The following is a 26,677-nucleotide window of genomic DNA, read 5'->3' as shown; positions in this document are numbered from 1 at the left end:
GTAGGCTATGGTGCGAACCAACCGGTCCACAGTTGGTGGTTTCTTCCTGGCCGGGAGGAGCATGGTGTGGTGGCCGGTGGGTGTGACCTTATCAGAAAATAAGAAAAATGCTTAATTGTTTGAGATTGTTTATCATTGGACTGCAATTAGCCTCTATAAAGACTATTCTTCCTGGGGTCAAACATACGTAAGTCTTGAATTAGCCTACGATATTTTGTTGTATGGATTTTGGTTTGTTCTCATCAAAACTCTGTTGTTATTGTTATGTTCTCATTTAAGACATTTATTTAAATATGTTTGTGCCTTGACAGATTGGAGCATCTCTCTTTGCCAGCAACATCGGCAGTGGTCACTTTGTGGGAATCGCAGGCACAGGTGCAGCCGCAGGTATTGCTATTGGTGGATTTGAGTGGAATGTAAGTAATCTCCTGTTACACAAATGTTTTATATTTACGGTTTAACCATGTTAGAGTATCATATGGTCAGACCTTCTACATACAAGACCAACATGACCAAGAGGATTCTTTTCAATGTTTTTTCCAGGCTCTCATTGTGGTTGTCATTCTCGCATGGCTTTTCGTGCCCATCTACATTAAGGCTGGGGTAAACTTCATTGCTCTTACTCCTTTGTGAAACGTCTTCCAGTGTCATTTCAATCCAGTTTTTATGTGCGTTTAGATTGTGACAATGCCTGAGTATCTGAAGAAGAGGTTTGGCGGCCAGCGCATCCGCATCTATTTGTCCGTGCTGTCGCTCGCCCTCTATGTGTTCACCAAGATCTCAGTAAGTCCAGTTGTCTGCACAATCAAATCTAATAGTACTCTCGGCAAAGTGCAATAACAAGCACACGTTCTCTTCAAAGGCAGACATGTTCTCTGGTGCCATCTTTATCAACCTGGCCCTGGGCTTGGACATCTACGTGGCTATTATTGCACTGCTGGCCATTACCGCACTATACACTGTCACAGGTATCTGTGTTGTTTGCTTCCTTTTCCATTGAACTCATCCAAAATCAACTACAAGCCGTGGTCTTATCTCTTTTATGAATGGCTCCAGGTCTAGGGCAAAGTCTTACCAGAACCGTTTGTAGAGAAGTGAGTTTTTTATTGGCTGTGTGTTTTTGTGGTTAATCACCTGTGAAGGTGATAAGCAAGAGCTGGCCTTCTGTTGAGTTTTACTGTAACAACAGCTATGACATAACACTGCACACTCCAACAAAAATCAACTTCTCATACTGATTTTAATGAAGTAATTACGGCACTTGATGAAAACACATTCATCATCATAAAAACTCCAAGATATCATAAACTTGGAATTTCTCACATGTTATTTAGTGACTTGCTCATAAACATAATCAAATTATTGTTTAACTGATGAGGTTTCTAATCTTGATTCACAAATTACACACAATCCCAGAACTGTATTTCAGAGTGTAAACTTTGCTCCCTTGTTTTATTTTTGATAACAACTTTTCTTATGTGCACAATTGAATTTGCTCACTGGCACTTTCTGAAATGTGAATTGAGTGTTTTGTGTTTCAACATACTTTGTATCTTTAATGAATTCTCTTCATCGCTCGGTGTTTTAGGGGGTTTAGCAGCAGTGATCTACACAGACACACTACAGACCATCATCATGATAATTGGATCATTCATCCTCATGGGATTCGGTAATACATTTTCTCCATCTCCTGAAGAATCATAATGTGCTTTTAGAATTATCAAGTACATTTACCTTCAATTTCCTAAAAATACCTATTTTCTCCTGTGTGTAGCCTTCAATGAGGTGGGAGGCTATGAGCAGTTCCAGGAGCGCTACATGACAGCTGTGCCCTCGGTTACAACTAACATCAGTGCAGCGTGCTACGAGCCTCGTGCAGATTCCTTCCATATTTTCAGGGATGCAATCACAGGTGACCTGCCATGGCCTGGCCTGGTATTTGGGCTCACCATTCAGGCCACCTGGTACTGGTGCACAGATCAGGTCAGTACATTACCGTGATGACGAGGCACATGTAATGATCGCCATAAAGACCATCACCAGGTCATCCAATTGATTTGTTGATGCTTTTATGGTGTTGCCCTTGTGCACGCAAAGTGCCTTTTACCTCTTCAGAGAGAACATCCATTTACTTAAACGCTCCTATGATCAGCGGAATAAGATGTAGTACTTCTTTGCCTTTGAATAAAAGTAAAGACATGGAATAGCGCACATAAAATGACAAAACTAACAATATCAAATATCAATGCAGGTTATTGTGCAGCGCTGCCTCTCTGCCAAGAATATGTCTCATGTTAAAGGAGGCTGTGTCTTGTGTGGTTACCTGAAGCTGTTGCCCATGTTTCTGATGGTGTTCCCTGGAATGATCAGCAGGATTCTATATCCAGGTAAAATCTCTGTGCTTCTTCAACATCACCAAACATCTTCACTGATTTACATGTCCTTTTAGATGAAATAGCATGTGTGGTTCCAAGTTTATGTGAAGAATATTGTGGCACCAGTGTGGGCTGCACCAACATTGCTTATCCTAAACTAGTGGTGGACCTGATGCCTAATGGTGGGTTGCATAAACCACATATTAACATAAAAATATTCACATACTACATTCGATCTATGATGTGTTGTATATATTTCAGGTCTGCGTGGTCTGATGTTGTCTGTGATGATGGCCTCCCTCATGAGCTCTCTCACCTCTATCTTCAACAGCGCCAGTACTCTCTTTACTATGGACATTTATACCAAGGTCCGACGCTCCGCCTCTGAGAGGGAGCTCATGATCGCTGGAAGGTAACTCCAAACAAAAGTTACACCTGTGACTGAACTGATCATTTAAGAAACGTGTCTGCTCTGCTGTAGAATTTTCATCTTGGTCCTGATTGGTGTGAGCATTGCCTGGATCCCAGTGGTGCAAAATGCTCAGAGTGGACAGCTCTTTGATTACATTCAGTCGATCACAAGCTACCTGACGCCTCCGATCGCAGCCGTCTTCATGCTGGCCATCTTCTGCAAGCGCGTCAATGAGGCGGTAAGTAACTGACTTATTTTTAGATTAGATTAGAATATGCACACGTAGCTTTTGCGGAATCCCAGAAAACACATCGGATGAAAAAAGTATGGCTGATAGAACAAAAATATAATTGTTTTCTGAAATATATTGACATCGCTCAAATTTAAGGCTTGTATTAATGGAGTATTCAGCACATTTTTGTGGGTTTTTGGTTCAACAAATATGTTTAAATATGTTTAAATATGTTTAAAGTACATATGACGGGTTTTAATGCTTTTGAAAATACTTATTTTGATGGACAATATTCAGTGAAGCAGCAATTTTAATGAAGAAATGTTGGGCAGAAAGTTATTTTTACTTCAGTTTTTAAGCTACTGACAGGAAGTCAGGGTCCAAACTGTTGACAGTTCCATTGACAGCAAACAGCAAAGAGGAGGTGTGGTGTCTCTGTCCTGTGGGTGCTCAGGTGGAGGTGTCTCTGTCCTGTGGGTGCTCAGGTGGAGGTGTGGTGTCTCTGTCCTGTGGGTGCTCAGGTGGAGGTGTCTCTGTCCTGTGGGTGCTCAGGTGGAGGTGTCTCTGTCCTGTGGGTGCTCAGGTGGAGGTGTCTCTGTCCTGTGGGTGCTCAGGTGGAGGTGTGGTGTCTCTGTCCTATGGGGGCTCAGGTGGAGGTGTGGTGTCTCTGTCCTGTGGGTGATCAGGTGGAGGTGTGGTGTCTCTGTCCTGTGGGGGCTCAGGTGGAGGTGTCTCTGTCGTGTGGGTGCTCAGGTGGACGTGTGGTGTCTCTGTCCTGTGGGTGCTCAGGTGGAGGTGTGGTGTCTCTGTCCTGTGGGTGCTCAGGTGGAGGTGTGGTGTCTCTGTCCTGTGGGTGCTCAGGTGGAGGTGTGGTGTCTCTGTCCTGTGGGTGCTCAGGTGGAGGTGTGGTGTCTCTGTCCTGTGGGGGCTCAGGTGGAGGTGTCTCTGTCCTGTGGGTGATCAGGTGGAGGTGTGGTGTCTCTGTCCTGTGGGTGCTCAGGTGGAGGTGTGGTGTCTCTGTCCTGTGGGTGCTCAGGTGGAGGTGTGGTGTCTCTGTCCTGTGGGTGCTCAGGTGGAGGTGTGGTGTCTCTGTCCTGTGGGTGCTCAGGTGGAGGTGTCTCTGTCCTGTGGGTGCTCAGGTGGACGTGTGGTGTCTCTGTCCTGTGGGTGCTCAGGTGGAGGTGTGGTGTCTCTGTCCTGTGGGTGCTCAGGTGGAGGTGTGGTGTCTCTGTCCTGTGGGTGCTCAGGTGGAGGTGTGGTGTCTCTGTCCTGTGGGGGCTCAGGTGGAGGTGTCTCTGTCCTGTGGGTGCTCAGGTGGAGGTGTGGTGTCTCTGTCCTGTGGATGATCAGGTGGAGGTGTGGTGTCTCTGTCCTGTGGGTGATCAGGTGGAGGTGTGGTGTCTCTGTCCTGTGGGGGCTCAGGTGGAGGTGTGGTGTCTCTGTCCTGTGGGGGCTCAGGTGGAGGTGTGGTGTCTCTGTCCTGTGGGGGCTCAGGTGGAGGTGTCTCTGTCCTGTGGGGGCTCAGGTGGAGGTGTGGTGTCTCTGTCCTGTGGGGGCTCAGGTGGAGGTGTGGTGTCTCTGTCCTGTGGGTGCTCAGGTGGAGGTGTGGTGTCTCTGTCCTGTGGGGGCTCAGGTGGAGGTGTGGTGTCTCTGTCCTGTGGATGATCAGGTGGAGGTGTGGTGTCTCTGTCCTGTGGGTGATCAGGTGGAGGTGTGGTGTCTCTGTCCTGTGGGGGCTCAGGTGGAGGTGTGGTGTCTCTGTCCTGTGGGGGCTCAGGTGGAGGTGTGGTGTCTCTGTCCTGTGGGGGCTCAGGTGGAGGTGTCTCTGTCCTGTGGGGGCTCAGGTGGAGGTGTGGTGTCTCTGTCCTGTGGGGGCTCAGGTGGAGGTGTGGTGTCTCTGTCCTGTGGGTGCTCAGGTGGAGGTGTCTCTGTCCTGTGGGTGATCAGGTGGAGGTGTCTCTGTCCTGTGGGTGATCAGGTGGAGGTGTGGTGTCTCTGTCCTGTGGGTGCTCAGGTGGAGGTGTGGTGTCTCTGTCCTGTGGGTGCTCAGGTGGAGGTGTCTCTGTCCTGTGGGGGCTCAGGTGGAGGTGTGGTGTCTCTGTCCTGTGGGTGCTCAGGTGGAGGTGTGGTGTCTCTGTCCTGTGGGTGCTCAGGTGGAGGTGTGGTGTCTCTGTCCTGTGGGTGATCAGGTGGAGGTGTGGTGTCTCTGTCCTGTGGGTGCTCAGGTGGAGGTGTGGTGTCTCTGTCCTGTGGGGGCTCAGGTGGAGGTGTGGTGTCTCTGTCCTGTGGGTGCTCAGGTGGAGGTGTGGTGTCTCTGTCCTGTGGGGGCTCAGGTGGAGGTGTGGTGTCTCTGTCCTGTGGGTGCTCAGGTGGAGGTGTGGTGTCTCTGTCCTGTGGGTGCTCAGGTGGAGGTGTGGTGTCTCTGTCCTGTGGGTGCTCAGGTGGAGGTGTGGTGTCTCTGTCCTGTGGGTGCTCAGGTGGAGGTGTCTCTGTCCTGTGGGGGCTCAGGTGGAGGTGTCTCTGTCCTGTGGGTGCTCAGGTGGACGTGTGGTGTCTCTGTCCTGTGGGGGCTCAGGTGGAGGTGTGGTGTCTCTGTCCTGTGGGTGCTCAGGTGGAGGTGTGGTGTCTCTGTCCTGTGGGTGCTCAGGTGGAGGTGTGGTGTCTCTGTCCTGTGGGTGCTCAGGTGGAGGTGTCTCTGTCCTGTGGGGGCTCAGGTGGAGGTGTCTCTGTCCTGTGGGTGCTCAGGTGGAGGTGTCTCTGTCCTGTGGGTGCTCAGGTGGAGGTGTGGTGTCTCTGCCCTGTGGGTGCTCAGGGGGAGGTGTGGTGTCTCTGTCCTGTGGGTGCTCAGGTGGAGGTGTCTCTGCCCTGTGGGTGCTCAGGGGGAGGTGTGGTGTCTCTGTCCTGTGGGTGCTCAGGTGGAGGTGTCTCTGTCCTGTGGGTGCTCAGGTGGAGGTGTGGTGTCTCTGCCCTGTGGGTGCTCAGGTGGAGGTGTGGTGTCTCTGCCCTGTGGGTGCTCAGGGGGAGGTGTGGTGTCTCTGTCCTGTGGGTGCTCAGGTGGAGGTGTCTCTGTCCTGTGGGTGCTCAGGTGGAGGTGTGGTGTCTCTGCCCGGTGGGTGCTCAGGTGGAGGTGTGGTGTCTCTGTCCTGTGGGGGCTCAGGTGGAGGTGTGGTGTCTCTGCCCTGTGGGTGCTCAGGGGGAGGTGTGGTGTCTCTGTCCTGTGGGTGCTCAGGTGGAGGTGTCTCTGTCCTGTGGGTGCTCAGGTGGAGGTGTCTCTGTCCTGTGGGTGCTCAGGTGGAGGTGTCTCTGTCCTGTGGGTGCTCAGGTGGAGGTGTGGTGTGACTTTATTGTGTATGGAAATAACCATTTTATAATTAATGTCAGAAAAGACTTACTAAAGAAAATCCAGAGAAAATGTGATATTTATTTGTGATCAGATGTTCACAAAGAGCCTTGTGGTCGGCTCTACAGCAGGTTAAAATCAGCTAAATCCCATTATGGCTAAATACGGCTAAAGCTCAGTTGGACCCGGAGCGATGACATCATCACTTCACTAACATACAGCACTTTGACTCATTTCCCATTGACATAACATGGTTGGCACGGCAACAGTTTAAAATTGTTTGGTGAAACTATAGAAAGCTGGGTACTTTTTTTTTTTTTTAGTAAAATCTTAAATATATGCTATGTATGTTTTAGCAAAAATTGTGACTCATGTGTCATATGCACTTTAAATCAATGTAACAGCCCCTTAGCCCTTTTTGTTTACTTGCATTTCTTTTCTCAGGGTGCTTTTTACGGCCTGATGATAGGCCTGGTCATTGGTCTGACCCGAATGATTGCAGAATTTATCTACGGAACCGGCAGCTGTGTAAACCCCAGTGACTGCCCCACCATCATCTGCGGCGTCCACTATCTGTACTTCGGCATCATTCTGTTCACACTCTCCTGTATCCTCATCCTGGGAATCTCCCTCATGACCAAACCCATTGACGACAAGCACGTATGTGCACACTCCATTTACATTAAGCTCTATTTGTAAATGACGCCATGAACCAAATCGTAACCGTCATGTTCGGTGTTGCCCAGTTGCATCGTCTGTGCTGGAGTCTGAGGAACAGCACGGAGGAGCGGGTCGACATCGAGGCAGATGACTGGGTCGACAATCAAGATGAGGATATGAATAAAGACGATACAAACCATGGTGAGACCTTTTACTGATATTCTCCAAAAATGAAATGCATTTTAAAGCAATGGGTGCAGTACTGTGTGTCAGTATTAAAGTATAACATGTACTAAAAAGTGTAGATTAAAAGTCAATAAATGGACTGTCTTTAAATGCCATTTAAAAGCATGACATTTGCTTTGAAAATAATAACACAGCTCAATCTTTATTCCGTTCCATTCCAGGTTTGTCAAAAATACAAAAAACATGAACCAAAATAGATCCAATTACATGTTTTACTGACATTTCCTGTAAAGTTTCAGTTTTACAAAAGATTTAAATCATTTCTTGCTTGTTTGATTTCTGTATCACTTGTGGCATTGCATCTGGACGTCAAAATGGCCTTACAAAGCGTTTAAAGTTGAAACGGGTAAACCTCGGTCTCTGCTTGATTCTTTCATAGTCAGAGTCCTGTAGAGAATGACTCAGGTCTTACACAAATGGATGATTGACGATTGATCTCCATTTATTTGCCCTCATTAAGCTTCTGATGTAAACAGAATTATCTGATACAAATTTAGTGTTATCACCGATCACTCCACCTTTAATAGTTCCTCCCATTTACAACTGCTGGGAAATATCGGTTATCTCAGAATCAATAATTTGGTATCAGGGCTTCCTTCTTTTGATCGTGCATGTTGGTGGTGAGGAGGAGGAACTACACTTTTGTTATTTTGTCATTTTAAAGCATTATTGTTTAAACATATCACATTAATTATGTCACAGTCCATGTTTAATCTCTTAACTCCCACCTGAAATGAGCACATTTACCCAAATCTAAACGGTTACAGCCTGTAGGCCAGAGTGAGACCTACAAAACACATGTAAATGGATCATTTTCCTCGTCTTGTTGTCACTTTTTTTGACATTTCTGAGTTAAGAAGTTTGTCCTTTAACTGCCTGTATGATACTGTTTTCAGCTATACCCTATCTTGTTCTTGTGTTATTTGTTATTTAACCAACCAAGCAAAAAAGAAGAAAAAAAGTATTCCTATTTGCGAACCATATTAACTAAGAAAGGCTTAATAGTTTTTGATGAAATGATGCGGCTTCACTTACAATGTGGTCTGGATTTTTGCAGATGAGGAACGGCCTGGTCTGTGCAAGAGGGCCATCATGTGCTTCTGCGGCCTGGAGGAGAACAAGAGCGTCCAGCTGAGCCCAGAGGAAGAGGCCGAGATGAAGAAGGCGCTGACAGACACAACCGAGGTCCCGCTCTGGAGGAACGTGGCCAACGCCAACGCCCTCCTCCTGCTTTGTGTGGCCGTCTTCTTCCACGGATTTTACGCATAAAACACACAGTTTTACTAAAAGCTGCATTATGTCACTTTTTCTGTGTGCTGACCTTTCAGTGAGCCTTTCATCACAGTGGCCAAGATCAGTTGTTTCCAGAGTTTCTAGTGGGTTTTCACTTCTGACGGACCCTCTCACCAGAACACACATATAAATCAAACAAACTTAAAAGAAGTCACAATAATAAGTAGCGTCCTATTAGCCACAGCTGGATGCTTCGTTCCATTGAATTACCATGATCTAGATTGTATTATAAATCTGTGCCTTAACCCTTGTTAGAAGTTACTGCCACAGACAAGAACTTTCACAAATAAATGTTTACTGTGAGATACAGCTGTCTCTACAAGATGCACCACATGCTCACTTACTAGTTGATTAATATACTTGCATGCTACTTATACATTGCAAGTTACTTTACACAACATTCAAGTGATGATGTAAAAAAAAAAAGACATCTTGACTGTAACATTGCCCCGCACGTGCAGGGCCGGGTGTCACACTGTGTGGGGTTGGTTGTCCCTAGTTTTATGAATAGGATTTTTGTTGTTTTGTTATTCAGATGAATTAAGAATGCTCACTGAACAATGCCCGATGTGTCCCTCCCACTAAGTTGAACTAACTGTGTGAAATTACTTTACCAGCCCCTTCCCCAGGCTAGACAACCAGCCCCAACTGACAAGCATGACTTTAGCTCCAAAGCTTAATAATCATTCAACTCAGAGCTATCATCTTTATGGTATGATTTTTTTTTCTTTCTTTTTTTCAGAAACCACCTACAGGCTTTTTAAATCCAGAAACATAGTAAACTTGAACAACTGGTCAGACCCTCCAAAAAGACAAATCATCTTCTCATGTCAATGTTTGTTTTGGGTGAAACCTATTACAGCAGGAGGAACACAATGTTTAACTTATACATGCCTTTCAGTCATGTGACTTTTTTTGTTATGGCGGCCATTTTGAATTCCGAAGCAGAATTATGTAGTACTACAACATGTGACAAAATCTCTACTCAGGATGAAAATGAAAGACAACTGATTGACAGCGGCATTTTTATTTACTCGTAATCATTGCTCAAGAAGAAAACAGTTAAAACACGGCCCCATAGAGTGCACGTTTATGTGAAGAAACTAGTAAGTCTTCAACAAGATAAGCCTCTCCAAAAGAAAGCCCTGAACACTCCAAACATCTAGCCTGGATACAACATGTGATAGAGGTCAGAGCTGAGCTGTTACTGTAGAATCTCCTCAGTGTTCATAGATGTGAGTCACACATGTGTTTATCGTGTTGAAGCTGTTGACAGTTGCTAACCGGTTGCATGCTAACGTCTTGAGCAGCTTAAACACTGACTCAGACTGAGACTGTTGACATAACAAACTGTAATAATCACAGTGAAAGGTTTTCTGTTTCGTCTTTGATGTGTTGATGTAGTCTTCAGAGTGAAGCAGATCTTAGTAAATCCTGCTGTAGCTCGACAGACAGAGCTGCTACATCTGTGCCACATTTACGTGCGTCTCTGGGGCCGTGTTTTAAATGTTATCTTCTTGAGCAGTGATTACGAGTAAATAAAAATGCCGCTGTCAATCAGTTGCCTTTCATTTTCATCCTGAGTAGAGATATTGTTACATGTTGTAGAACTGCATAATACTACTTTGGTATTTAAAATGGCTGCTGAAACTATGTTTGATATCATTGGAAATGCATGTATAACAAAATCAAGTGACAGCGCCCCCTAGGGTGGCTTTAAAAAGCAATGTGACAACCAACCCATGTGGTCTCCCCTATTGTGGATGTCATAGCTAACCTAAGCCAGTGCCTGGAGTTATTTTGCTTTGTTGGCTATTTTAGCCATTAGGCAGAATTAACATGGATGTGGGTGGGAAATACACTCCCAAGAACAGCTCGTGCCATTATGTTCAGTTTCACAGTTACCTAACCGTACTTTCCATTTTTGTTTTGTTCAACCATTAGCCTTTATTCACGTTTTATTATGATGTAATGCAGCGATAACTTGGGTAACTATTACCTCGTAGTTACTAATTACCTATCAAGCAACCAGTAGGTGTACTCCATTCATCTGCAATATATTCACAGTAAAGCGATGTCAAATTATATCTAAGATTTTGCAATTATTCTAAAAGGTGGAGTTTACAAAACATACATTTATACCTCTCAGAAATTAGACAGAAAATGACCACATCACTGGTTTTAAATGATTACCACAGGCACTATCAAACTAAGTCATAAAAAGCTGTCATAACGTTAACCTGCGGATGACCTGTGATATAAAATGGTGGATTCTATGTTTTTAAACACTTTGTACGGGATTGTACGTTTGAAGTATTTGTCCTGCATTTTTTTGGTTAAACAGTATATTATCTGTTTAAATGGGTTTTTTTTTAACAAAATTTCCTTTGTCTTTCTCAGAATGATTGTGTTTGCTACCTCATCGATCTATCTCAAAGTCCATGCGTGCTTTCACATCCCACAGACTTCACGTTTGTCCCGGTGTTGTTTTAAGTGTTAATGAATAAAAGTATCACTGGAATGGGTTGTGGTACTTCCTGCATCTTGACCCCAAACATAATTGGCCTAATGACAGCAATTATTTGGTCATTCTGCCTTTTATTTGATGCTATCTCGCTTTTATGATGTAAAGAACTTTGCAATCATTTATTATTGTGGCCTTGAACTTGGTCACTGAGGTTCTTTGAAATTGCACTCATTGTTTTATAACTGTTTTATTGCCGATACAAATATTGACTCAGCAAAATTGGCCAACGTCACATTGCATCTTAGAAACTTCTTCATTCTCCATGGCTCAAGTGCTTCATAGAGGAATATGAACAGTTATGTTTCTTTTAGCCTGTTGTCACTGTTATCACTGTGTAGCAGTGTTGGGTGAGGAAAGTGCTTCTCTTTGGTTCTCATGGCGGGGGCTGACATCGCTGCGATACCGCCTCCTAGTGGCCACTCCAGGAGAGTCAATGATACATGGAAAACCAATGGAGACTTTGCACGTGTCAAATACAACTTAAAATCCTTTTATTGTTTTCAAAAAATACAGTTTATTCTTGTAAGAGCGATGAGAAGAGTACAATACTTTCAATCACGCCGGTGTTACGTTACATTTAGTGTTATATACAGTCTATGGTTAAAGCCTTATGTCTTTGCCCTTTGATTGACAGGCCATGGAGCACTGGGGAGACTTGTTGCTGCTCTGCCCGAGTTTCACACCTTTTTGTTTAACTTTATTTTATTTTATCTGCTCTTCACCACATATTGCCTTTTTTTGGAACGTGCTCTACCAGAGGAGACTCAGAAGACGTCTCTTTCAAAGTAACTAATGTAAATGGGGAGGAGGGAGAAATGACAATCAATAAATATACAATGGTAATTCAGTGAGGCGTGTTTCTTTTCGTTAAAATGCACCGTCCCAACCAAATATTTATTTATTTATTTATTTATTTTTTATTTATTTTTTATTTTGTATTTAAAAAAAAAATAAAAAAAAAAAAATATTTTTTTAATTATTATTATTATTATTATTATTATTATTATTATTATTATTATTATTATTATTATTATTATTATTATTATTATTATTATTTTGTATTTTATAACAAAACAAAACAAATATATATATATATATATATATATATATATATATATATATTTTTTTTTAATAGAATTGACATGGGAACACATTCAGAAGAACAGTTTGTTTATAAGAAGATTTTTAATTCAAATTTGATATGTGTTTCATTACATCATCTAACAAATTAATATAGGTTGGAGGTTTTGTTATTCCAAATACCAGTCTTCCAGCTAGTAAAATACATTTGATTTGCATAGTTTTCTGCATGTTAATAAGATTAGCAGATAAAATGAGAATATTTAATTAAAAACAAACTATATCAAAATACTGAGGTTTCACCAGTTTATGAAATGATGGAGTTTTCAAGGTACGCACTGAAATATCCAGTTTAGAAGAGCAGATAGTTTGTGTCAAAGCTGCCCTCTAGTGGGAAGGAAATGCATCACAGAGGTTTCATCACATTATTGCATTATTGTGTCGGCAGGCAAGAAGTTAGCATTTACCTCTGGGTAGTCTTGACTTGTTTGCTCGACACCACACCACATTTTGTTGCCTGTGTTCTAAGTTCGGCTGCGTAAGACGCCGTAAGTCTCCTATAGCTTCAACATGTGGTTTGTGAGGTCAGAAAACACTTCATCTTCTGCACAACCACCATTGCCAGAGCACGTTCCTTAATATTTTCATAACTATTCATGCATTCATTTAGGCCCATTCTGGTTTGTTTGTTTGTTATTCTAGATGTTCCGTGAATATGGAGTCACTTTATAGCACGTGAGTAAGTTATATTTCTTTAAAAGGTCGTAGCGTAAAAACATTGCATGAAAGACAAAGTAATAGAGGTCGTTTGAGTGAAGGGCTGGACAGCAGACACAGAGGAACAGAGGAGCCCCCACCTCATGACGTCAGCAGGTAGAACACAACGCTTTTAGAGCTTGAAGAGATGGATTGAGAATTAACCTCAAGCGTAATAATAATGAAAAATGTGTGTTTGCAGTCCATGGTTTAGCTGGAAACATCAGGTTTCTGTCACCCCCGATGTCGACAGTGCAGAAAGAGGAAACATGTTGAAATATGTTTCTTCATTGCAACAGGTTATAACAACATAACACAAGCATATGTTGAAGTGAAGGAAAGTCATTTGTTGAATTCTATTTTCTGGGGCCTTTGCTGCAGAGTGATGCATAAAAGCCCTAATGTTTTTAAATCATAAGATGCATAAATAATAAATACATATATTTTAGGTGCACTGTGCAAAGAACATTGTAACAAGTTCTTGAATGGTTTAGATAGTAGAGCCTACATTTACGTTGAACTCTCTCACATATAGTTTTGGTTAACTACGAATGTAACAACAAAAAACACTGATGGAGCTGTTTGTTGCAGGTTTGATTTATAAACTTTAATGGAATATTTGACGTGTTGAATGAGTACAGAATCTTACGGTCTGCGTTTCGCCGTCATTACATGATGCACCGACATTATGCAAAACGTAACCCTCTTAGATTGATTGGACATTTAAATCACATCAAGCCTTTTTGCTTTGATCTGAGGATTAGATATTGGTCAGCATCAAAGATTATGCAATGCCCTGCTTGTGTATGCAGGGCGATTAGGCCGCTGCCGCTGTTTCCAAGTATTTGACTAAATTTACAGAGAGGTTTTCAGCACTGTGTTCAACTCGTCCTTTAAAGTTTTTCCTTAAAGCCTTGCCTGACTGAAACCTGTATTGAGTCACATTAAAACATAAAAAAAAAGTTTCATTTAGCTATGTAGTATCTAGATATATTGGTATTTTTTGGGGTCATTTAATGTCACTCATACACTACAGTAGATCTATTTGTGGTCATAGTTCCTGTGTGCTGGGCTGCTGCTCTGGCCATATGTCTGTGCATATGTCCACTTTGATTATGATTTATGAGTTGCTCTAAAAACAATGTGTATGTATTTTGTGTACAGAGACATGTATGAGGCTGCATGCATAAGCTGAAGATGGGGTGCTGGTGAATGATGGCAAGGCCCCTCATTGGTTAAAACAATCCTCCAGCAACTAGAAAATGTGATGCTGTCTGCAGAGGCACTGCAGTGCAGCGAGAGAGGAGGAGGGAGAGAGAGAGAAAGGGGGAGGGTGACAGGCACAAGCAGCCTGCACATAAGGCTAGAGCCGGAGCCCACAGAGACGCTGAGTGTGTGTGTGTGGCGTGACTGCGCATGTGTGATGCTGCTGGAGCCGATGTAGGAGACATGAATGGCAGCTGAGAGAGGAGGAAGAGGAGAGGGTGAAACACATGAAGAAGACCGCACTGAGGCTCAGGTAGGAACACTGGATTCACGGACCTCACGTGTGAGACGGGTGACTCTGTGTGAGGAGGGATGGGGAGATGAAGGCGTGAGCTCTCAGGGACATTTCAGCAGCAGATCATCTCATCCATAAAATGACGCCTTCACCTCCAGCTGCTGCCTCCATCTTACATCTCCTCCATTTGAGAACGGCTCGGCTGTATCTGCCAGAGCCTCTTCATCTGACAAGCACCAGCCGCAGACCATGACCTGGGCTTTTGTTCTCACAGAGGAGCATGACTGAGGTGATTTAGGCGAAAGCTCTGGAATGATCTGAGTGTGCAGGGGCAAACAGGTGACTGACAACAAGAGAAGGCTGCATGCGTTAGCTTCAGCCGTGGTCTGTGTGGATAACATCCCTATTTTGCTTTGAATCGTGCAATTCTGTAGGTGTGGCAGTTTGCTGAAATCCTTTTAAATCTCAGTGATACGTGTGATACCTTGCCTTAGAGTTACACGGCCGTTGCAGCATGGGCTTCCATTTTGGTGGCATGACATGGAAGTCGCATTCTTGTGTAGTGTAACTTGTGTGTAAAAAAAAGATGATTGGATTATGAAGCTAATCTTGGATGAGGAACCAACACAATTTAAAGCTTAATAGTGTGCCTGAATGCCAGACTTTCTGCGTGTGATGAGGGTTGTTATGGCTCGTGTGGCATGACTGATAACCTATGCAAACAATGGTCATAAATGTGAATAGGTCATGAGTGTGTTTGGTCTAGATGGTATTGGATAGGCGCTTGTGACATTAGCAGGACTGTGTACGTAGACTGCCTGGTGGTGGGGGCAGATTGAGGGGGGGGGGTGATAGGGACAGTAGGAACGGTGTGTTCTGTAGGTGTCAGCAGCATTAGGGCATCTACAGTGCCACATATCGCTGCTGCGGTCCAGAACTGGGGCTATACACCATGCTGCGATTGCATAACAGCCTCTCCTGCATGGACGCACCCCTCCCACATAAAACAAATCCTCTGCCCAAATATTTTTGTCCAACTCATCTGCAAGCGCCAAAGTCACAACATCAACAGTCCACCTTCAACCTGGGGTGAGGCAGACTTGATGAAAAAAAGTAAGAAATAAAATCAATCAATGCCCTTAATCGATGGAGAGACTGTTGTTATTGAAGAGCCGGGTATTTGTCGAGCCTTTTTTCCTCATAAATCTCCCATGAGGTCTTCGTATATGTGCAAAGGCGGCTGCAGCCAAGCTTGTGTTTTTGCTCTGAGCAGCTCTGCCATGTCGTTCATGGGAGCTTACACAGGCAGGAACAAAGAGCACTCGGTGTAAATGAATAGAGAGGCAAAATGGCTGATTGTTGATGTGAGTAAGCGTCAGATGAATTATTAAAAAATACGACGGCTACTCTAAGTGCTCTAGAATGTAGCAAAAACAAATGGTGACAGAGGAGAGCATAGCAATGTTGCGTGCGGAGTGTTTTCACCATAGGAGCATGAATACAGCAGAATGGCGGATGCTTCTAGTCTGTGTGATGATTGAGTTTTAGTCATACACTGGAACAAAGCGCGAAAAAAGGATTTGTTTTCCAGCCTGATTAGAGGAATTGGACACTTTTAACTGCTATTATACATGTTTTACACATTACTCGACCTTTGTCTGACCAGGAATGTTTCCACTGATGTTTAGAGTAAGTTTTACTGGGAGTCATGGCCTGAAAGGGGAGGCTATTGTACATGTTTCAAGTGGTATGGCAGTAAAACACAGAGTAATCAGAGGAAACAGAGACATAGAGAGAATATTCCAACTTGGGAACTGCCCCACCTTATCTATTTGTTGTTTGTTTATTTGGGACAGTGCATGCTAATGAACACACGGGACTCATGCATGTAAACACGCCACGCCATGGGCTTTTTTCCATCCGTCGTTCCCCAAAGTGGTAGGGAGCACCCGGAGGAAACTTACGCAGACCCGGGGAGAACATGTCCAGTTTAACCTCTTAACTCACATCTGAAGGGATCCCATTTCCTCCAGTTTGGCTTTAGCCTAAGCAAAAAGCTCCTTGGGGAAAAAAGCACCAAAACAGCCACAAAAAATTAGAAGAAAACAAGGATGTAAATGCAACAAAAAAAGTGACAAAAATCTAACAAAAATGTGACAAAAATTCAACAAAAATGTGACGAAAACGTAACTAAAAACTGACAAAAATTCAACAAAAATGTGACAAAAATTCAACAAAGATGTGACAAAAAGTCAACCAACAAGTGACTAAAAAAAAAAGTGACAAAAACTCAACAATAAAATGACAAAAACTCCACACAAAAAAAACCACAACACAGCAACAACGCGAGGAAAAAGATCAGTTTTGTGGGTCTTAGCTTTCAAATGAGGTGTTGCACAGGCCTATAGCCAAAGAGGACAGCATGCATTCGGTTTAGGCGGGTGTTAAGAGGTTAACTTCTTAAACCCCCGCCTGAATCGAGCACATTTCCTCCAGTTTGGCTCTGCCCAAATCTAGAAGCTTCTTGGGAAAAAAAAGGGGCAAAGTAACAACAAAAAACAGGGATGAAAACGTAACATCAAGCGTCAAAGGAGCGCAGGGCTGTCACGGTAATTACTGTATCAACTCATCGTTTACAGATAAACGATGCATTTTTTGGGCTCGATATTTGTCGTCTGTACATTTGTGTTTCCCCCCCATGTTTTTCTTTGTAAAACTTTGACTTCTAACTGACGCAAAATTATACATTATATTTCATCTTTATTGCAGCTTGTGTGGTAGGATATGATATACAGACGGCATCTCTGGTATTGCCCATATATGGTCATGTTTGAAAACAGTTAAGGGGGAAAACAATTTGGAGAAAAATCTAAACTTTCTCTAATTATTCAAAAACTACTTTAACAAATGCTGAATAATGAATATAGTTTTCTACTAAATAAAGATGCAAAGACATGGAGAGGAGCAAAGTGGTTCAACAGCCCATAATTACATAAATAACGGAGAATGCTAGCGTGATGCTACATGTTAGCAACGGGCTAATGCTAACGGCGTTTCTCTAAAGACTCTCTTTTTCCCCTCAGCAAAACCACAAAACAAACAAAAATAGGTTTACTGTAATTTTTATGCCTCAGAGTAGTATCTATCGTTAGTCAATAATATCGTTAATCGCGATACTTTCCTGCCTCAATATATCGAATTTCAAATTTGTTATCACAACAGGCCGAAAGGAGCAACAATAAAAGCCGGAGAAGCAACAAAAAGCATGACTAAAGGGTGATGAAAAAACAACAATAAAGCGGCAAAAGAGCGACAAAAATGCTTCGAAAATGTGACAAAAACGTGGGGACCAAAACGTTGCGGGGAGTTTTGTAGGTCTTAGCTTTCAAATGAGGCGTCACTCCGGCCTATAGACTGTTGCTCTCCAGTTGAGAAGTGTTTAGATTTGGGTGAAGCCAAACTGGAGAAAATGTGGTGGGAGTTAAGAGGTTAAGCCATACAACTTTCACCCAGTCAATAGAAGGAAAATGTGTCCATACAGTGAGTGGGCTCATTCCTCCTCAAACCTGACTCTGGGGCATCACCAGCTCTGTCTGCCATAGTCATGCTGCATCTTTGTCCTATGATATTACCTATACTAACCAAAACCTGAAACGTTTAACATTTACTGCGAATAACCTTGGATTGTAGGACACAAAAATACAAACTTTCTCCCTCTGTACTCCCTACTGTAAATCAAAGTCAGGCCTAACACATGATAAATCTCCTCAAATCTCACAGAGGTCGTCCTGCCTTACGTAACCCTGACACGCTGTGATATCCCACCCGGGTCAGCGCGGTGCGTGAGGTTGTGGCATTGCTTTTTGTCAGCTCAGACACGAATTTGGATCCCAATCTCGACATAGCTGACATGCCTCACATACTGCCAGGCTGTTGTGTAGAGGCACACGGTGAAGGCTCCTCTGTCCGTCCGCTCTTTGTCAGCGACAGAGGTGGGAACGATCGAGAGGTTTTTATTGATGGCCGGCTGAAGCGTGCAGGTCTATGACTCACCGGAGACCCTTCCCCTCGCGCCGGTGGACACAGAGCTAAACCGGGGGCCATCATAACTGAGAATGAGGAATGTTCCGGATATGTGTGTCCCTTTGTTTGGCGTCACTATAGTGCGGCTATAATGTGTCCGATAGCAGGGAGGCACAGTGTTGTTTTCAGTGTTTTCTGGTATGCGATGATGCTGGGAATGGAGTGGCCAAAGAATAAGGATGAGTGTGTGTGATGGTTTTTTTTTTGGGTGGGCACTGGCTGTTTGTGGGGTAAGCAGCTTGGATTTTATTATTGCCAAACAAACTCGTCATAATTATATTTAGTTCTTATCATTGCTGCCTCATCTTTACTGGTGAGGAAGAAGAGATTATCATATGAAGTCCGCACCGCTATTTAATTTTCTAATTGTAGTCATCTCTTTTGTTTATTTCACATGCTGTTTATAAAATAATGCGCTTTCTCTTTATTACATACAGGTATAGTACCGTATTTTCTGGAGTATAAGTCACACTTTTTTTCAGAGTTTGGCTGGGGGTGCGACTTATACTCAGGTGTGACTTATACATAAAAATATACAATTTCACATGCTTGTACCAGTATCTGCTACGCCTGTACTACTGAAAATGTTAAAAACAACAACAGGTAATCGAGCAGCAATCGAGCTGGCGAAAAGCGGAGGTTACTTTTACCGCAATGAAGAAAACAACAAAAGCTAATCGCGAGCTAAAAGCTAGATGGCCACAGCTAGAGGAACGACTTTACAAATGGGTGCTTGAACAACGTGCTGAGGCTTGTCAAGGGTGCAGTTACGCCTCCATGCCCAGGTAGTTGCCAAGGCTGGTGCGACTTTTATATGTTTTTTTTTCCGTCTTCATTGCGCATTTTTTTGGCTGGTGTGACTTATACTCCAGAGCGACTTATAGTCCGGAAAATACGGTATGTACAGTATAAGAGAGAGCAGCCTATCTTGTGCCTAAACTAAAAGGACTGGGTCTGGAAAGGCATGCTCAATTATATAAAACAAAACCTGAAAGAAGAATATATTATCCAGTATCGGTATTGCAGAACAATATACTGAACTTACTAAAAGATGCATCTTAAAAGTCAAACACTGCCATGTTCAGCGCAGTGGGTCGAGAGTTCATATATAGATACTGAAGCCATGTTGTAGAGTTTTTGAACATTGAGATGCGTTTGTGCAACAGACTCGACTTCCTGCCGACGCTTTGATGTGGTGCAAGCCTTCAGTGTGCTTCCTGTTCACATATTCAGCGGTGAACGTAATAAAGCTGCGTAGATTGTATTTAATGGCATGAGGAATCTGGAGCTGAGAGAGCCTGGTCAGTTGCCTGTGGTCAGCTGCCCCCTCCGCCTCTCAGTTGTGATGACAAGGTCAAATGCCTGCGATGATTTCATTAGTGTAATAATTTGTGGAGGGGGAGAGCATCCAAGGGCCACAAACACACATGATGTCTGACTCTGTGGACTGTGCTAGCGCTGCAGCGGGGCCCGGGTCGGAGATGAGCTTCTTACATAAGCGCAGAGGGTTCGGTCGATTAAAGGAGGAGGTTAGCCCATCAGCGGGCCGTGCGCATCACTCATCTGGCATTTTCATAGAGCTGTCACCAAATTAGAAGGTAATTTTAGCTGCACCGTCTCCCCCCCCCCCCCCTGAGGCTTTCACAGATCCTAATGCAGTCTGGATACTTTATCTACCCGAGCCCTGCCTGAGCACTAACATGTCGTTTCAGATGTTTTTACACACTCGTGTCTAGACCAGATATGTCAGAGGGCTGATTGTGATTGTTTAGCTTAGATCAGTGGTTGTCAAACTGCAGGTGGTACTCAGGGCCCTCATTTCCTCAGACTTTATTTATTCGATTTAAGGATTATTTCATATATGATGTCTCTGATCCATCGAGTTTGGACACAATTTAGGCCTATTTCGGACCCACTTTCTAACTATTATCTATCTATTTCGTGTATATTATCAGACAATGGTTGACCAGAGAAATAACATGGAAGAGGAAAGTGTTTACAGTGTATTACCGTTATTAACCTCTTAACCGTGCCGGAAAAGCAACAATAACACAATAAAAAAAGCGACAGAAACACACGACTAAAGAGAGATGAAAAAGCTGCCAAAAAGTGGCAAAGATTTGACAAAAACACAAGAAAGCCATGAAAAAAGTCACAAAAATTAGATGAAAAAGTGACAATAATGCAACAAAAACACAACAAAAAAAGCGATAAAAAAGACAAGAACACGAAAAAAAAAAAACTTCCAAAATGTGATAAAAACTCAGCGAAAAAGCGACAATAACAAAAAAACACTAAAGAATGATGAACAAGCAAACAAAACAAAAAAATTAATGAAAAAGTGACCAAAACACGACAAACATGCTTAAATAATGAGACTAAAAAGCGGCAATCAGTTTTGTAGGTCTTAGCTTTCAAATGAGGCGTTACTCTGGCCTATAGGCTCTAAGCTCCAGCCGAAACGCTTCTGGATTTGGGTAAAACTGAACTGGAGAAAATGTGCTCGGGGGTGGACGGGGGTTAAGAGGTTAAACTAGAAATAAGTCATGTGTTGTATTGGTGACTTACAAGTGAAGACAAATGCTGCAGCACTGGAATAACACGCTTGCTGCAGCTCATAACATATGTGATTTTAAACATATTAAAGCTATGTCATTGCATTTATGTAGTTTAATGTTGACACGATGCTTTACGTGCCTTGGTAGAAACGAACACTTGTTAGGTTAGGTTTGCTGCTAAGCTTCTTTCATGCCTTCGAACTGCCTCGGAGAATGAGAAAGTGATAAAAAAAAAAAAAAAGAGGCTATTTTGGGGGAAGCGTTGCCATAGTGCAGCTCTCACAAAGACGGAGGGTGATTCAGCTCTGACGGTTCAAACGTGTCTGGAAAAAGGATCCACATGTCCGCCCAGTTTGGTCAGTCAGGTGAACGCGAGGGGGATACGCTGGATTATTGCTAATAGTCCGGTTCACATGTTTAGATTTCGACTGTTGTGGGATTGTCTTGGAGAGTGTGAAAACTATATATTTTTGAAAATAATATGGTATAAGCAATGAGAAAAACAATGTTTCCATTTGCCCTTGTCATTTGGTAAACTTGTGCATTCATATCATTTTCTCATTAGAGTAAATGGGGAGTTCTGGTCATCGCTATGGTAGCGCCATGAAACATATGACAAGGGTTTCCATTTACTTTTTTGATTGAAACGACCAAATGGAATTTTCTGCCAAATTTTGTGAATTTCTGCCAAACTATGTTTTTTAGTGTCCCATATAAATGTTATTATTGCTATCTTTGGAAACATTGTTTTTTCTGATGAAGTTTACAAAAATGTATAGTTTTGATACTCTCCACAAAAATCCAGCAAAAATACATAGTGAACTGGACTCTAAGTAACTTAAGGCTTAATACAATTTGTACTGTAATGTGTCGCTTTAAAATTATATATAAATTGTGGCTAGTTTTTTGTTTTGTTTTATTTGTTTATTTTAGCAGCAAAAAGCAAAAAAAAAAAAAAAACTAATATTTTCAACAGGAAACCATTTCATGTCATTTTTGATGAGTTCAATAGTCAGAGCTTGAATAGATGAGCACACAGATTAAGCTATAATTATTCATAGACGTGACCCAGTGCTAAAATGGTATAATAAAACAAAGGTCTTAATTTAAAGCCACACCGCGTAAGATTTTACCCAAAAACTAAAATTGAAACTAAAAAATATATATTACGACAGATATTTCCATCACTGAAAAATTCCTTATAAATGTACAAACAAACGTGAGCTTTTACTGTGAGCGGCGCAGCTCTCCTAAGACATGACTGTAACTTTACCGGGAGTGGGTGCGTCTCCAGCTCGTCTCCATGGAGATGTGACTAAAGACAGATTTAAACAGATTATGTTCGCATCCAAATCCATTCTTTGATGACCCACTGCAGAAATCGCATTTTCTATGTCGAGCTGGTCATTAAGAGCATGTTTTGCACTGATGGAAACAGTATAGTCAAAAATGTTACGCAGTGTGCCTTTAAATTAATGTTACATGTAATTGTTAATATATAGGTATATTTTTTTGAATAATTTCACTGTTAAATTATCATTACGCAAAAATGCCTGGTTTTATAGAAGATGGACTGAAGTATTTCTTAAGTGGTTGGCCTAAATGATGTCCTGGTGCACCTGCATGAAAAACCTGGGTTCATCGTCGGTTCGATCAGCCCCAAAGGTCAGTCTGGAGCCCGGCTACATTTCATGAATGGAGCTTCAAACCGATTCACGTGGGAAATGAATGGGTCTGTCTTGGCGTGGTGGTAAAAATAGAAATATATATCGATCCCCTTTGGTAGCGGTGCCACATATAGACAGACAAATTGGATTATTCTGCAGCCATGGCGAGCATGTGTCAGGTGCACCTCTTTATTTCTTTGGTCCATCTCCAGTTGGGGGCAGGGTGCAGGAAACCACAGAGAGGTGCAGATAAACAAACCATAAATAGTGTCGAGAGTTGTGTCCCTCCTCTCATTCCTCCTCCTCTGCTCGCCTCCTCTGCGCTCTCCTCCGCATGTAGGTCACCTCCTGGTTCTAATGAATCATCACTGTACTCTGCGCACACTGTGAATGATGTGTCATCCCATTGTGTGATGCAAACTCTGATTTTCCTCAGCTATTCACTTGTTGTTTTTGCCGGGAGCCCACGCACACACACGGTCACAATGGCACTGGAGCGCTCTGTACACGGCAAAAAGCCAACTAGGAAGAAGCACAATGTTCCCCAGATTTCAGCAACTCATTTAAATGTATACTTAAAGTGATAGTCTGGAAGTCTGAGTGTTTTACAAATTGTATAAAAATGTGCAAAATTTACCACCATGTCTTGCATTTGGATGTAACGTAAGTAATGATATATCTGTTTGTTTTTTTTGTAAAGTCCCTCCTACCCGGATCCCAGTAGCTAATCAGAGTCTAGTATCCTCCCGCGTCGACCAATGAAACATGCTTTTCCTGTGAACCAGCCTGTCAGGTCCAATCAAGAGGGAGGGGGAGGAGCTTGGCCGTCTACTTTTGAAAATCTAGTTCCTGTTCTCCACATTTTCCAAACTAAGAAGGGCTTTCTGGTTAAAGAGGGGAGGAATTGGATTGTTTACTTTCACATTTTACTCTGCTCTCCTCACTTTGCAAACTTACAGACTATCACTTTAAATGGAGGGGAAAAAAACATGATTTCAAATGTTTTTTCTTAATTGAAGTTTGAATAAACTCTTGAAATACTTACTTCTGTATCAATATTACAGATCCCACACATTCGCACACAAAGATATGTTGACAGGAAGTGGTTCACAAGACAACGCTGACAGTCGCCTCATGGGCCGAGCAAATGACAAAAGTGAAACTTAGAGCTGGGTCACTTCTAACTCTGTGGCCCTGTGAGTTGAAGACGCTTTGCTTCTATTGGCAGAAGTTCCTTTTTAGCTCAGAGAGTGAAGTTGTTTGTAGTATCTCTCAATTAGCAAGTCTTTGTTACGCTCTGATGCTGAGACAGAGCGGTGGCGCGACCCATTAGCATTAACAAAAGATGAATAAACAACAATCTCTGTCAACTGGACTAGTTTATAGTTGTTTAACATTTGTATCAGTTGTAGATATGTTGATCTAATGCTGTCAAATGATGGCTTTGTAGTTGCATTTGCTGATTTACGGCAAACGTCTTCCTTTATGCCAAAGGTGTGCCCACATTTCTCTGTAATTTATGTGGCAAAGTATAATAATGTCCTGAATAAAAAGCATATTAACTAATGTTTGTTGTTGTTTTTCCTATTCTTTCAGATAAATGGAACAGAAGACAGCTAAGGAAACATCCGGGTAAAAACAAGCCGTTCCAGACTGTTATCAACTCTGAGCCACTTGGGGAGACTGTCTCATACTCCACTCCCTCCGCACAGGAATTTAAAAGCTTTGCATCAGAGGAGTTATTCCGGCAGCTTTTGAGGACACCTCCCTTTTCTTATCAAGACTGCTCCAAGAGGGTCAGAGGAGGATAACTGACCACCCTGAGCCCAACAACAAGCCAAGGGGAGACAAGTCTCACCCAGGATTGCCAAAAACAGGAAGTAAACCATTATTTCATGCAAAAGGTAAATGTGAATATAAGCCTGAGTAGCTGGAGTTTTCCATACAGTCTATGACAACACCTCCTGGACAGTTTAAAGACAGCCCCTTCGGACTATAATAACCCTTGTACTGCTGTGCACATTAACTATTCATGTAATAAGTGAGTGGGATCTGGTGCTAAGTGTTAACTGTTCCTATGTGCAAACATTCTTTCTAAGCTAGATAACAACAAGGTTCTATCAACACTGCTAGCTAAGCTGTTCTAAATTTGGTGCAGTTTCTGGTGCTCTGAACTTTTGTGCTAAACCGAGACCTAAAGAGACTGAATGATGGACAGAGCCTTGCGCCCTCATGTCCCATCCAATGGCTAACTTCAGAAAAAAGACGCCCAGTGTTCCCTTTGAACTCAAGGTAGAGCCAGAAAACATTTAATCTTTCACTTCCAACTAAAGAAGGCGAATGTCCTGCCTACGGCGCCAGCCTGTCACCATCCCCATGGATACGGTCAAAATCATCCAATCAGAGAAGTTTCCGAGGGAGTGCCCTGTGCCAGTCACCCAACCACGGTATGCTCCGCCCCCACGAGTGGCATGGGATGGTGGTGGAGAGGGCGAGATCATCGTGAACCAGGCCTGCAGTGATCTGACCCTGGACATAACAAGCTCTCCCAGGTCGATGCTGCCCCCACCGGCCCCCATCATGCGGAGGGAGCAAAGCTTCCTGGCGCAGCGCAAACCCAGTGCCAACGAGATCTGCTACCACCAGTTCCACTACAAGATGGACGACGTCATTGTGAACCAGTACGTGCTGCGCTCCTCCTCCACCTCCTCCTCCACCTCGTCGTCGTCCTCCTGCTCCGGACCCGTCATGCCGTGCGAACCCCTGGACTGCCCGACCTGTGGACACACATACAACTTTGCAGGGAAGCGTCCCCGGATCCTGTCCTGTCTGCACTCGGTGTGTGAGGAGTGCCTGCAGATTCTCTACGAGTCCTGTCCCAAGTACAAGTTCATCTCGTGCCCCACGTGCCGCCGCGAGACCGTGCTGTTCACTGACTATGGCCTGGCAGCTTTGGCCATAAACACCAGCATCCTGAGCCGGCTGCCGTCTGACCCCAACGGGCCAGTACAGTGGGGGGGTGAGGCGGACCGCAGCTGCTATCAGACTGTGCGCCAGTACTGCCAGTCAGCCTGCACCTGCCACATCACCAACCCCCTGTCCACCTGTGGCATCATGTAGTCACCGACACTGTACATAAACATGGACAGAGTGTTCTCTCTCAACACCATCGCCCCCTAGTGGCCGACTGCAGAATAGGCAACACAATTTGCCACATCTATACGCATACAATACATCTGAAACACACAGCATGTAGATATTACATGAGGTTGTCTGTAGAGGCTGAGAGTCGATCATCAAAAACAATCACCTGAAAGGAATGTGTTGCGTAACTTATTCTTAACATCCCCCGACACTAGCTGCACAATGTAACCAAAAGCATTATCCTTCCACTGCTGACAAGGTTATTTCTATGCATAATGTATAAGTGATCACAAACAGATTTAGGTAATTGTCGTGCATTATATCAATTTTAATGAACAAAAGCGACTTCTCTATCAGGTTGTAATATGTTATCCCCATACTCCAAATCACCAGAACAGCAGCTCCTGTAAATGCTGACAAATGGGCTTAAACCATGAGACCCGCCACTCTGCCCATCTTTATATACAGTGTTTAACAGTGGGGGTGGGGGGTACTGCAGGCATGACTCGATGCTGCCCCCTGTGGCCACTCTGATATAAGCTCTCCCCCCCCCTCACCACCACCAGTTAATAAGCCCCTCCACACTTATCTCTAATAGCACAGAAGGACGCTGTGTGGGATAAACGAACGCTGCTACTGCTGGACAAATATAGTAAGTAAATATTGTATTTTATGTATGGACTGGAAATTCACCTTCTCTGTTTGATTGGTCGTGTTTGTCATTGACATCTCTACATGCGAATGCCAGGGGAAATCTGTTCCCCCCCCAATCTAGGTGAATAAAGAGCAAAATATATTATGAA

At 43.3% G+C, this 26,677-nt stretch overlaps 2 protein-coding genes across 4 annotated transcripts; both read left to right on the top strand.

The window, feature by feature from the left end:
* Positions 1-338: 338 nt before the first annotated feature.
* Positions 339-8,534, top strand: slc5a1 (solute carrier family 5 member 1; the record flags this gene model as incomplete). The annotated part of the gene is made up of 13 exons (XM_079551840.1): positions 339-416; positions 544-603; positions 679-783; positions 863-968; positions 1,589-1,669; positions 1,775-1,983; positions 2,252-2,387; positions 2,450-2,557; positions 2,637-2,787; positions 2,857-3,025; positions 6,804-7,019; positions 7,106-7,220; positions 8,323-8,534. Exons 3-13 carry the CDS (start codon positions 688-690, stop codon positions 8,532-8,534), a joined length of 1,599 nt encoding a protein of 532 aa, XP_079407966.1. The 5' UTR covers positions 339-416; positions 544-603; positions 679-687.
* Positions 8,535-14,213: 5,679 nt separating this feature from the next.
* Positions 14,214-26,498, top strand: rnf208 (ring finger protein 208). 3 transcript variants are annotated; one of them, XM_079582977.1, is made up of 2 exons: positions 14,214-14,440; positions 24,327-26,498. In XM_079582977.1, the coding sequence occupies exon 2, from the start codon at positions 25,071-25,073 to the stop codon at positions 25,848-25,850; it is 780 nt and encodes a 259-aa protein (XP_079439103.1). In that variant the 5' UTR covers positions 14,214-14,440; positions 24,327-25,070; the 3' UTR covers positions 25,851-26,498. The 3 variants fall into 3 exon arrangements, with proteins under 3 accessions (XP_079439103.1, XP_079439105.1, XP_079439104.1); XM_079582979.1 differs by lacking the exon at positions 14,214-14,440 and adding an exon at positions 14,453-14,711; XM_079582978.1 differs by lacking the exon at positions 14,214-14,440 and adding an exon at positions 14,453-14,761.
* Positions 26,499-26,677: the final 179 nt, after the last annotated feature.

Source organism: Gobius niger (genome assembly GCF_951799975.1).
Source record: "Gobius niger genome assembly, chromosome: 2".
In the NCBI taxonomy this organism is placed as follows: Eukaryota; Metazoa; Chordata; class Actinopteri; order Gobiiformes; family Gobiidae; genus Gobius; species Gobius niger.
The sequence above is the reverse complement of the archived record's forward strand: the minus strand, read 5'-3'. Positions and strand labels throughout refer to the sequence as shown.

Excerpts from the sequence above, each read along its gene's own strand:
- rnf208 (XM_079582977.1), top strand. The coding sequence starts at position 25,071 with ATGTCCTGCCTACGGCGCCAGCCTGTCACCATCCCCATGGATACGGTC.